Raw genomic sequence first — 13,236 nt, forward strand, 5'->3', positions numbered from 1 at the left:
GACAGGTAGTTCAAGCTGTCAAGTGCCTGTGGGTAACCACTTACCTCAGCAATTTGATTATTTATTTTTGTCCAAAGATGCTCAGATGTTTCTATTTGATCCCTCGCTCCAATCTCCTCAGCATTTGTGTCTGTCTGATATTTGTATTTGTAGATCTTTGGTTCAACTTAAAAAAAAGCTTTAAAAAAAGAGAGAGAGATTAAAAAGCACTTATATTCGCTGTTGGTACAAGGAATGCTTTTGTCTTTAATCAAAGCTTTTGTTTTTCTTTCTCAGGGAATCGCCGGCAAAGCAGGCCCTAGAGGACAACGTGGTCCGACGGTAGGCAATTCATCTGCCTGCCAAGTCAGCTCGAGCCCTCCACACAAACGATTTATTGTGTTCAAATGAAAATACCTTCCCTTAGTGTAGCTGTGTATCGGCTTTATTTTGTTGTCTTTTGAGGGGCATATGCACTGGGTGGGGAGTTGTAGAGATTGGCAGGGAAGGCACTGATGACCTGCCGTTTATACAATTACGTTCTGTGTTTTTGGTATTTATTGTTTTTTTTTTAGGTATTCTAATAGTGAGCAAAATACTGAAAATGTCATTTTTCCCCTTATTGTTTTATATGCTATGTATTTAGGGTCCACGTGGTGGCCGTGGTGCTAGAGGACCAACGGGAAAGCCAGGTGCAAAGGTGAGAGCCGAGACCATTTTAGAGTTTATAATGGTGGGGCCGATGATAATGAATGTGTCGGCGTGCTTAAAATGATGTAGAGAAAGTACATGAAAGTGAACACCATGAACAAATCCAGAATGTTACCTTGACCTGCATTAGAAAAGAAAATAATGTCAATGAACGGGTTCATTTGCTCACTTACTTTTACAATTCTGAGTACCAACTTAGGTAGAAACATAAATGTGCATGATCAAACAGACTTTTTCACACTTCACACTTTGACAACGTCTCTCTTTGTCTTCTCTTTCTCCTCAGGGCACTTCAGGCAATGATGGACCCGGGGGTCCACCAGGAGAGAGGGTTAGTATGAGATAGATTTTTGATCTGTGCAAAAAGTACACCAGGTGCTTCGTGCTTGAACTCAAAGTGAAATAATTAATGTTAGAAATAAAGCTAATTTGAAAGCTATTTGTCAAATAAAATCAATAAAAAAGGTGTGTGCGCTCTACAGTAGCTGCTGATTACTAATTTCAAATTATAAATGTATGTTTATTTACCTGAAGAGACTCAATTTTGTGTACTTCACTCTATATCAAGCTGAAACAATGACATAGTATTATAAACATTTATAATAAAAAGATAAATAAATGATTTCCCTGTTATCATGGTAATAAAGCTGGACTTGGCAACTGATATCTAATTAAATATGAAGAAGCATTTAAAGTTGTGTTGTGTGTTATCCATTCTTCTCTTTACTCACTCGATTCACTTTTCTTTTCATTTAAGGGACCTCAAGGACCACAGGGACCCGTCGGTTTCCCCGGACCTAAAGGACCCAACGTAAGTAGCTGCTGTCAAACTGTCTCTGCGTTAGCAACAAGTCCACGTTGACACTTTTCATATTAGCTTTTCAAATATTAATACCCTCTTACGACCTGATGTCTTGATTTTTTTGAACTGTCTACCTGTTCAACCCCAGGGTCCGCCAGGAAAAGATGGGCTGCCCGGTCATCCTGGACAGAGAGGAGAGACGGTGAGTGGGTAGTTTCGCCCATGAATGCTTTGTGCTGTGCCATTTGACCCTGACCATCATGCATCAGCGCCCACTCACTCCCAACTTGGTCTTTCACTCTCTCAGAAAGGTTGTACAAAAAATATAGCAAGGAAGAAGATAACTGAGACGGCATACAAAGTGTGTTCTTTGGGTGAAAGTAAAGCGCACCAGTATTAGAAATTGTAACGCTTTACAAGAAGTGATCAGAATTAGTTTATTCGTGACCAACAAAAGGTACATTTTAGCCACCGGTATGGAAACATTTGAACAACTTACACTGACACACAGCGCATACTCATTTTCTGTTTGGCTCAGACACTTGACATCTTGTGCAGCACAGAGTAGACAGTGCGTACTCTATAACCCTGTATGTGTACAGCTAACATTATTTCTATTTTCCCCCTTCAGGGCTTCCAAGGAAAGACAGGACCTCCAGGACCTGGAGGGGTGGTTGGACCACAGGTAGATATATACAGCACAGTACTCCGCTACAGTTCCACCTCCTCACTTATTATTCGTCTTGTTGTTGGAGAATTATGAAACACCAAAATGTTTGGAAATATGTAGCTGTAACAACAGTTGAATCCTGAAAAAAAAACCTGTATACAGAGAATGTAAACCAGATGCATTGAGAAGGATTTTTAATGCCTTCAGTGAGATATATTGGGCCGAAAGCGTGGGCCGAAAATACATTTCTTCCACCTCATTAAGACTTCTATTTACCACAGAAAAAAGTAGGCAAAAAGTATGATTTGATTGTGAGATATCCTAAGCATCGTATGTGCTGTACCACTACTGTATCAATATCATATCTCATTTAGGACACAGGTTTTAAGACACATTTTTATAGCACATTGACCTTAACACGTCTCTCTGTTGTTCCTCACAGGGCCCAACTGGAGAGACAGGACCCAGCGGAGAGCGAGGACATCCAGGCTCTCCTGGTCCACCTGGTGAGCAAGGTCTACCTGGAGCTGCTGGAAAAGAGGGTGGAAAGGTAAATGAAAGATGTATTTTCATTGCTACAAAAGCAATTTTGACATTTTTTCTTTGTTATTCCTTCACTCCAGCTACCCATTGCATTTTAATGTAACAGCTTTATTCTAATATTAGTTATAGGAAAACAAACTACTTTTAGTTTGGGCCAAATTTGTGCACATTTTCTTGTAGTTCTTCAGGGATGTAGAGCATTGTCTTTATTGAGATGTAATTTTGGTAATTGTTCTGTTTAACAACTCACATCAGAATAGGAACTTTAAAATGCCTTTTCTCTTTAAGATTGTATGCCGTTCTAACAAAAGTGCACTCTATTGTTAAAAATTGATGGCTTTAAAAGATAAATAAATCCTTTGATGGTTGCTTGTTAAAACCTGGCACATCTTTTCTTCATCCTTCACTTCTTAATCACTTCCCACATAATAATGTATAATTTCAACTTTTGTCAAACAGATCAATCACTTTAATTGTTTTTCGAAGCATTTCGTCTGCCGCTCTCGCAGATTCAGCTCTGCTCATTGTTTTCACCGAAAGCAACGTTGCTAAATAATGACCTATGTATATCACATGTCAGTAAAGTGGGTGCTATTTTTTTCTCCCTCTGTAGGGTGATCCAGGCTCTCAGGGTCCTGGTGGCAAGGCAGGACCTGCTGGCTTGAGGGGGTTCCAAGGGACTAGAGGTCTTCCAGGGGCCATGGTAACAAACAAACACAGCCATTAACACACTCACGCAAACATACACATGTGAAAATAGAAGTGCGTCATCCCATTCGGAGCACACACCCGGTTGAATCTAGCTCCAATTACCAGGCTAACTACCCCCTGTTAAACCAAATGTCAAGCTTGGCAGTAGACCTGATGGAAAGGTGCAGAACTGGCTCACATAGAAAGTAATAAGAGAGGACTGAGCCAGACATATTGACACATTTTATCATCATCAATCTCAGCAAGGTTGAAGTAGGTTGTCGCTTGTTGTAAATGCAGCTAACCAGTAAAATGTCTGTGATTTGCTGTTGTCTGTGCATTTTAGAGGCAATTATTTCCACATTTAGAGCTGCACTAGTTGCAGATCCTTTTCTTTAAGGAATTCTTGTCTTGTGTTCGATCGTGAGTCAAAGCCCTCTGATTCTGATTCACAACCACGACTTTGTGAGCATATCACACAAACCCTATAGCCTGCTGAGTAACCTCAAATTAATTCCCAAAAGAAGTGGGTCTGGGTGAGAAAAAGTTCAAGGTGCGGCGGATGGCTGTTAGAGGCTGACTGAAGATCAGCTTGAGGGACTAAGGCTGAAGCTGATTTCAAGGCTGACCATTAAGAGAGTACTCGACAACACAGCCTAGACTTATTACCACCGTTATGTTTGTGCCATGTGTGCAGAGGGATGGCTTTCTCTTCATAAAGGCAGCACACACACACATACACAAAGTCTACACGAGCAAATGGAGCCTCCCACTCTTTCTTAAAGTCCAGACACACACAGACGTAAACATACATAAACATGTACACCTGTTGTATGAGCAAGAACGTAAAAAAGTGAATCCATTTCCGTTTGCTGAGAGAATAGTGCAAGCATACACACAAGTTTATATCTATCCAAAAGAGAAGAAAATAGATTAATGCACGCATGTGCGCACACATACACACTCTTCCTCCCATCACTCACTCTTGAGGAAAGGCACAGTAGCAATATACGAGCCAATAAATAACTTTTTCCGTGTGTGGCAAAGAAAGATCCTTCCAGTCTTCTAATGCACCATGCTGAAATGTGGAACTCGGGGAGGTAGAGACTGAGAGCCTGCTTGGCAGCGACTGCACCCCCCCCCCTGGCTCTGTCGGAGCCTGTAAATTAGATATTATAATGAAAGTCTTTACTGCCTCTGGTGAATTGTGTTTTCCATATGCAATCTCAGCCTCCTGGTGCTATCATTCAGCAGCACAGGTGTTGCCATTCAACGTTTGGGGTCCAGAGGAGATGACAGGGGTCCAGAGATAGATGGACTATACTTGAACTTGTGGCCCACCGCAGGCTTCAGAACATTGTCTTCCCTTTTTCATTTCCTTTGAAGCTCATTGAAGGACTCGTTTTGCATTGATAATATAAATATACCCACAGATCAGGATATATCATAATTTATTAACTAATAGTCTTTTTTTTTTTCTCTGCTGCAGTCTGTACATGTTATGAAATCTTGTTATGTCATTAATAAGGATTTCAGTGTCACAAAATGATTATTGTTGTTCTATTTATTTTCTGAGTTCAGTGAATCACAACAAATCCAGCGACTGAACTCCTGCGGAACACATCCAGCTGCTTAAAAGCTCAATTGGGCGAACTGACCCTTTAATGACCTGCTGCCTCAGTAAATTGGGAGCTGATCCCTGAACAGGGATTTGTGAGTGCAAATTCAAAGAAGGCAACATGGTCTATCTGCCCTTTGCTTTTACATTCATAAAATCTGGAAGGCATTCTGTTAGAAAACTATACTTTAGAGTCAAAACAAGAGACTTTTATCAACTTTGATTTTATCTTCTGGTCATGATAACATTATCACTAATATACAAAGAAAGTTGCTACTATAATTACTGTAACTACTAAAAGATTTCCTCCCTTTTTGTTTCTGAATATAGGACACAAATTGCTAGTTCCTTTATGCCTGGATCTAAGCCTTCCACACACACACACACACACACACACGTGCACATACATACAGTACGTATACGCATATCTCCACACGTGTGCACAAATGCACGCACACAGTAACATTTAAAGGCCCACTTGACAGCTGTGATCACTGCTCTATGAATGGCATTGAGCTCAGCCTGCAGTGTGAACAAGATCTAACCCTCTCCTGTCCTCTGCTTTCAGGGTCCAGCTGGCTTAAAGGGAGGAGAAGGGCCTCAGGGTCCCCCCGGCCCCCTCGTAAGTAGCCCGTCACTATGGTTACCCCGTCTTTCCTGCCACAGAGATTACGGTGAAAAGTGGCTCGTGCTTTTGGAAAATGGAGTCGCACATGTTGTGCTCTGCTCTCCGGTCATTCAGCCGCACGCATTATGTAAACTGCAGTGTATAGGGTGGTAGAGGAGGGCAGGGTGATATGATTGAAATCAATAGTTGGCAATTAGTATTCAATATGATATTAAATGTCAAATGTAATTTTTGAATTTGTTTTCTCTGTGAACATAAACAGTTCAAAATCGGAGGGCTATAAATTACTGTACTGAGGTTTGATGGAAACACTATGCTGATTGATTTATTGTGTTTTAGGAACAGCTCAGATATATTCTTATAGGTATGAAATTAACGAGAGGTATCAACAACATTACCTTGAAGAATAGCCTAATCATCGCTTAATTGCCCAATTTAACAACTACAGTAGTTTCATACCAGTCACTTGATTGGTCTTAGATGTGTTCCTCTCACATTTAGTAGTTACGGAGAAAGTGTCTTGTTTTTTCATTTTCATCTGACCACTACCTCCAGAGAACCTTTCCACTCAGTTATAATTACCCTCAATACAGTTAGGGTGTTTTTCTCCGTGATTTATGGGCACTTCATCACTGATGTACCCTTCACACCTATCACAGGAAGCAACATCCTCTTAGATGCTGTAGCTGCAGTCATAAACTGTGCTGTTGCTGTTGCATAGTATTGGGCTGTGAAAGGGAGCAGGAGTCGCACTGCAATCCATAAATAAGGAGGGCACTCTTTTTCCTGCATTTAGTGATATATGTGATGAGAAGCCTTGTGAGCTCCGGTGGGTGAATCTCAACAGAAAGCTGACTGACAGGCCGCTTTGAACTGTCTGACATTTTGTTCAAGCGTTAAACGCAGGCTCCCGATAATTGCCCCTGCTCACCAGCGACAGAGCACCACCAGATTAGATGACGGCAGATATGCAGAGCACGGATGAAAAGATGATGACAGCGAAGAAGAGGAGCGTTCTCTGAATGAGTGAAACCATTTCCACTGCGAAATTAGATAGTTCTCTTAAATTGGCTTGAAGGTGAGCCATTGGATGAAAACATGTGATAGACTGTTTTGATAGTGTTTGACAAAAAAACTCCTTGAAAAGGAGGCGGTTGTGCAATGCCCACGCACACAAGAGATCTGATATTTTACTCCATCTATTTCCTGCCAGAGATTGAGCTGCTGTTGTGCTGTGGGAAAGTCTGCGAGTGCTGTGTGCTGCGTGTTGCTATTTCATAGTCTTTTCAGAGGGTTGTGTGTGTGTGTGTGTGTGTGTGTGTGTGTGTGTGTGTGTGTGTGTGTGTGTGTGTGTGCGTGTGTGTGTGTTTGAAAGAGAAACACCAAGAAACTGCACAGAAAAAAAGAAACGAAAGCCTGAATACAACAAGTTCAGTCACAAACACAAAGTTTTTCTGTTGCAGTTTTGATTTTAAGCCAGAAAATCACATGTGTGGGAGAAAAACGTGGGTGAAATGAGCGGGAGAGAAGCAGAAAGAAAGAATGCAAAGTTATATGAGTCAAAGAAATTAGTGTGAGCGACTGTATGCGTGTCCTGGCGGGCAGGTTGGCAGGCTGGGGGTGACAGTTTGGTGCTGTGTGTGTGTGTGTGTGTGTCACCGGCAATGGCTGTCATGAAATGGGCCAGGCACATGAGTGCCAGGTGGCAGCTCCCATCAACAGCTGAATCACTGTGTGCATGTGTGCATCGGTGTGAATCGGGGTGAGTCTTTGGCTTGAACACATGCACGTTTTATTTGAAAGCAGCCTGAGACCTAAGAAGGAGAATGCCGCAATAAACTGCTGCTCAAAGATGAAGTCACAGTTTATGTGATTTGGGTCACCTAGACAGTGATGAGCACCCACCTGAGCACAGTGAAAAGTGGGGTAATAATAATACACGCTGATGTGGGAAAGAATTGAAAGACCTTCCACAAGGCCTTAGCAGAGGAGAGCAGCGGAATCCTATGAGTTAGATAAGATTCCGATCATCAGCACAGCTCTCGTCCTTGTGATGCTTTGAGGCTTACAGTAGAGTCTATATACTTTTATTAAAGTTCTCTTTGTATTGATTTTTTACTGCAGTGATAGGTTATATTATTATTGCTTCTCAAAAGTAATGAAATGGAAAGGTTGTATTGTATATATTCGAATTTGTGCCTATTGCAAAAGCGGCTTTAAACTTTAGCGTCCTTGTGTAAAGGGTAGCCTTTTTGATTGAGTAACCTCAATTTTGTTCTGTAAAAATTAAGGACATCTCGCATTATAATGGCCATAGTCTGTTGAAAAGGTAGTCTTAGAAAATGTCTGTAATTAGTGCAGCCTTCCTATGAAGTCAGAGTTTTCATGCTTTTCACATTTTTTTGTGACATTCAGCTTTTCTGCTAGAAATTGACTTCTCTAGTTAGCTGCCACATGATGCAGCAGTGACTGATGGGTCTTTGTTCTTCGGTGACAGGGTTCTCCTGGAGAGAGAGGCGCTGCTGGCCCCGGAGGTCCCATTGGTCTGACAGGACGCAATGGCCCCCAAGGACCACCTGGCCCTGCTGGAGAAAAAGGAGGCCCTGTGAGTACTTCTATCTAACTCTCGCTCAGTCAAGCGTTCTCACTTTTACTTTTACACTGCTAAGTTTGAGGAACATTTTTGATTTGACTGATGATAATGTGACACTTCTCAATGGTTGTAATGTGTTTAGGGAGAGAAAGGTCCCATGGGTCCTGCTGGCCGTGATGGCATTCAAGGTCCTGTTGGTCTTCCTGGTCCTGCCGGTCCTCAGGGTCCCCCTGGAGAGGACGGTGACAAGGTGGAGTAAAGATGTTCTACTGTCGTAATCCTTGATTTAGACATTTCACCATCTGTAACCAGCAGCTCCTTCATAATGAGGTCAGAACAATGTAGTTCAATGAAAAAGAGGAAAATACAATGATAACATCAAAGAATACAACGCATGTCTACTGTCAGTATCTTCAAAATGTGTCTAGAATTGTGAAGATGTTATATAAATGCTATTTTTGGTACTTTTGTACTTCTGTCTATTGTTGCAATGACACCATGTGGCTATTTCACAAAGGCTGCTGCACAGTTGCCTCAATAAACATGTATTCCAATCTTAACATACAGTGCATATATATAGAAAACACACATTCTGCATACAAACAATTACTTTTTTTCAGTCACTCTGTTTGGCCTCCAAGCCTAAAATGATAATATAATATCAGATCATTGCATTCAGTAAATAAGCACACTAAAAACATTTGTGAACACAATCCGACAAGCATGTACTGAAAAAGTCAATAGTGTACATACATACCCAGTTTACCTTCAGACCAGCAAATCCCACATCCACACTGAACCACAGATCTCTGTCCTTGCATTTGTAACCACCGGGCCTCTCCGATCCCAGTCACGTCTTCCATCACACCATTTTGTCAATCGTAGTGCCAATGGGGTTAGACAGGGAGCCAATCAATTAATTGCAAACACTCGGCAAAGGTCTTTGTGGGCCAATCACATTAGAATCTCTTGAGAAATATTTACTACCCCTCTTGGTAGAGGTGACACTTTAAGATATTGGACTTTAACTAAACATGGGAGGCGAAAGCCTTTTAAGATGGATGAGAGAGATGTGAGCTCTGCTGTTTGTGTTTCACCTCAGGGAGAAGTTGGCGGACCTGGACAGAAGGGAAGCAAAGGAGACAACGGTGAACTTGTGAGTCTTTATTTTCTCTCTCTATTACTTTTCCTGAATTTCTTTTTTTTTAAGGCAATGAGTTTTGAATGATAAATCATGCTAATTGAACAAAGAACACAAATTGGATTTGCTGAATTATCATATGAGCTGAATAAATCAAAGAACACAGTAAACATAGTTTACAATGACCTCATCTGAGGTTATCTTGCCGTTAACAATCTGCAGCATATCAAATATTATCTGAGTTGCTGCTGTGTTTCCTTAATGTGTATTGCTTACCGTGTGCTTAAAGTGTGAGTGCAAACAAGTAGTAGGGGATCCCAGTAAACAATAAACAACTTTCCATTGCTCTTTATGTTTTTAGGGTCCACCAGGCTCAAGCGGTCTTCAGGGTGTGGTCGGAGCTCCTGGTCCAGCTGTGAGTATGGCTTCCTCCCAACGTCAACTTTTCCCCCGTGAAATATTATTACACACTCTTGGTTGACTTTTATTAATGGAAGTCATAATCAGCCCCCATTAACTTCAATTCATCAAGACTTTTCTCAGTTTTTTGATTATTTGCTTTTCTCGCATGCCTCCACATTTACAGTTTTCTTCAATCATTTTAATTTTAATACCAACTATTACTTGCTGCAGGGTTCCCCCGCATAGATTCTTGTCACCACATTCGTTAACAGCTTGTCCTTTTAGACAGTTTGAGCACCCAGTAATCACTTTCCCTGCAGTTTCGAATCTGGAATTTGTATTGCTTTGCAATACATCTTTTCTCTGTATTACCTCGTGTGGTACCCCGTTTTAGCGGAGCATGCTGCCTTGTATGCTGCAGAACATCCTCTACTCGTCTATCTCATTAACACAACAGGAAACAGTCCTGTTTCTACAATAGCTGATGGCCTGAGGGCAACTGAGATCTCGTTGCTCTAAATTATCAGGCCTTAACAACCATTCTAGCAAAAATTCAGCATCTGCGGGGCTCTGTGGGGGCTAGAATAGACCGGGTGAGACGGATTGCCGTGAGCAGGTAGTGCACCCAAGCTGAATAACAAATTATTTAACAGTTGTTTATCGTGGTGAGTCAGTCTGCTCATGTGTATTCATGCCTTAATAACTGAGACCTGACTCGTGCTGTGTAATTTCACCATTATCTGCCCTCTTTTTATTATTGCAAGTCCTGATGCTGTTATCAGTTTTGACTACACTATCTACCTCACCTCTCAATCCTGGAAACATGTTTGTGTTTGCAGGGGAAATGAATGATCCAATTTTGTTTTTTAGCTAAGACTGAACAAGGTGTACAACAGCTCATTCACTGGTATTCTCTTTAAGTCAAGCAGTTGGAATCAAACATTATTGATCTTCATCAGGATGTGGTAAACATCTGTTTCTATAAATCAATTGTGTTTTTGTGTTCAACAGTGTCTAATAAAAAGACATAAATGTATAAGAAAATGTTTTGAAATGTCACTTGGCAGTGGAAAAACAGTTTTGTGATGAAAACGTTAATAACATAACATGAGACAAACAAAAAAAAAATAGCCACTTAGATTTTTTCCAGGGGCAGTCTAAACATAAAATATGTCTGATGCACTTCAGGTGAGTCATACATTACACTTGCCTCAGCATGTGTGTGATGCCTCCTGGCCTAAGTATCTCTTATAGCCACAGGTATCTCATTCAATTACAGCTACACTTCAAATTTTAGATAGACCCGTATAGAAATGACTACAGAGTCCAGAAAATGAAACATTCACAGTTATTGTGCATTGAATTATAATGATTAAAGCCCCTAAGAAAGCATTTACCTAATTAGAACTTCAGTATGTGCTGAATGCACATACTTTTGTGGTTCCTACTCTGTTACAGCTTTAATTCAGAAAACAGTTTTTAAATATACAATTTGTCAGTCCTGGAGAATATACTTCTCATTAGAAGTTGTAGAAGCAAGATATACGCAAACCAAGCTTTGCATTTTAATCATGAAAACTGCTTGGGGCTTTCTTCCATGTTGTTTCGGCAGTTCCATCCAATTCCATCAATCAAAGAGTGCCATTGTTTTAACAAAGATTGTGGTGAAAGTTGCTACAGTGAATGACAAACACTCTACAGGCACACTCATTTCTGATTCTGATCTCCCCGAGGAGCTGTCGGGGGCAGTCAGATTCTTGACTTTTTTCTCGGTTAAAGCCTCTCTAAACTTTAGTCTACCTTGTCTCTGACTCTTCAGTTCAAAGCTGTGCCCGCGCTACCTGTAATCACCTAACATTTCTGTCTAAACTGCTCTGCATTCAGTAGCAGTGCCTGAGGCTGCCTACATGTCCCAGGGCTCAGCAAGAGCTCCACAAGCACTATAAAGTGCTGACATGCTTTTGAACTGAAAACTCCCAGTTTGTCAGCACTTCGCTCCTTCCCTGTAGTCCCTCCTTACTATCCTCTGAAGCTATATGCACCTCTGACTTCACAGAGGAATTCAGCATCTTTCACGTACACTGTTTACCATAACCCTGTGGCTATCGTTTACTGTATCACGCATTCTCTGATGAAGAGGTTTGGTAATCTGACTGATGGTTCCTCAGGTAGCCCAGCACCATAGTGGATCCATGGCTAGAACTGTTGCCTCACCCTTGTCCTTATTGTTTTGAGTTTGCATTGTCATCCAAATGCTCAAACATAGCTTTCCCTGCTCAAAAAATGTGCAGGTTGACTCAAATTTTAAATGACCTGTGAGTGCAAATGCCTGGCAATGCGTGAGCCCTGAGTGCACTGGCTTGTCCAGGGTGCATGCTGAGAAAAGCTCCACCGCCCCATGACCCTTAGCAAGAATATGTGGGTGTAGAGGATTGATGGATGGGTAAAATTGCCAAAAGTGACCTTCAGAAAGAGGCATTCCGGTAAACTGTCTGTCCTAATCTGTGTTTAAATACGACCCACCCTCTACCATGTGAGCTTGGATATGCTCCATAACCTTGAAAAGGATTAAGAGGGCAAATAAATCCCATAAGAGAAATTCCACATAGATACCAGTATTTGTGGACTTGCATTTGCCAAAGCTTTGGCTAATGGTAGATCAGAATAAAGATGTTTAGATTTAATGTGCTCTGACCTCCTACAGGGCAGTGATGGTGAGTCTGGACCAAGAGGACAGCAGGGTATGTTTGGACAGAAGGGAGACGAGGGAGCCAGAGGATTCCCCGGTCTACCAGGACCCATCGGACTCCAGGTAAGTCTACATCTTTTATACACACACACACACACATAGCTTTCCCTCTTTCAGAGCTAAGCGGAGTAGAACGAGTCCCTCCAAACCGACAATATTTCACCTCACCTTACATCATTTACATTACATCAAAACAGAGCATCATTTATTAATGCAGCCTTGGCTCCTAATAACACTTTGCATTGCTCCTGGGCAAACAATGCTTCCCCCCCCCCCCCCCCCTCCAGGATAGCATAGGCAGTGCTCAAAATCCATCACCACCGCTAACATTTTGCATTTGGCATTTTGCCGCTCCATTAATGGTGGAGTGGAGACTGACTGCTGTTGGTTTTCCACTCAGACTACATCACATTATCATGCAGTAAACCACTTCCTTGCATTGCTCCCAGCCAGGACAAATATGAGACCATCCTGTGGTTGCCTGTGTTCAATCAGATATTTTAATCAATGTATAGTATGGATTCATTTATCTTTTGAAAATATGTCTCATAATAGATAGATTGCAATACTCATACAGTATTTCCTAGAGGGTTTAGAGAAAAGAGGCAGTCGGGATGCTTTGAATATTAGGATGGACTCATCTGCTTTGTCAGGTATCAAACCTGTGACCCTAAAACAAATTCTGTCTAGCCATCATTACACCCTGCCTA

General features: G+C 41.5%; 1 protein-coding gene across 3 annotated transcripts in view; it reads left to right on the top strand.

The window, feature by feature from the left end:
- The window catches only part of col11a1b (collagen, type XI, alpha 1b), a 73,652-nt gene that overhangs the window by 45,213 nt on the left and 15,203 nt on the right, over positions 1-13,236 (top strand). For all 3 annotated transcript variants that reach the window (XM_031865287.1, XM_031865288.1, XM_031865289.1), the window contains exons 33-46: positions 277-321; positions 626-679; positions 977-1,021; positions 1,448-1,501; positions 1,641-1,694; positions 2,124-2,177; positions 2,605-2,712; positions 3,319-3,408; positions 5,582-5,635; positions 8,139-8,246; positions 8,377-8,484; positions 9,337-9,390; positions 9,737-9,790; positions 12,482-12,589. In XM_031865287.1, the coding sequence (XP_031721147.1) occupies positions 277-321; positions 626-679; positions 977-1,021; positions 1,448-1,501; positions 1,641-1,694; positions 2,124-2,177; positions 2,605-2,712; positions 3,319-3,408; positions 5,582-5,635; positions 8,139-8,246; positions 8,377-8,484; positions 9,337-9,390; positions 9,737-9,790; positions 12,482-12,589 (990 nt within the window). The remainder of the gene's footprint in view (positions 1-276; positions 322-625; positions 680-976; positions 1,022-1,447; positions 1,502-1,640; positions 1,695-2,123; positions 2,178-2,604; positions 2,713-3,318; positions 3,409-5,581; positions 5,636-8,138; positions 8,247-8,376; positions 8,485-9,336; positions 9,391-9,736; positions 9,791-12,481; positions 12,590-13,236) is intronic.

Source organism: Anarrhichthys ocellatus, unplaced genomic scaffold (assembly GCF_004355925.1).
Source record: "Anarrhichthys ocellatus isolate YVR2014 unplaced genomic scaffold, GSC_Weel_1.0 scaffold32, whole genome shotgun sequence".
Classification (NCBI taxonomy): domain Eukaryota; kingdom Metazoa; phylum Chordata; class Actinopteri; order Perciformes; family Anarhichadidae; genus Anarrhichthys; species Anarrhichthys ocellatus.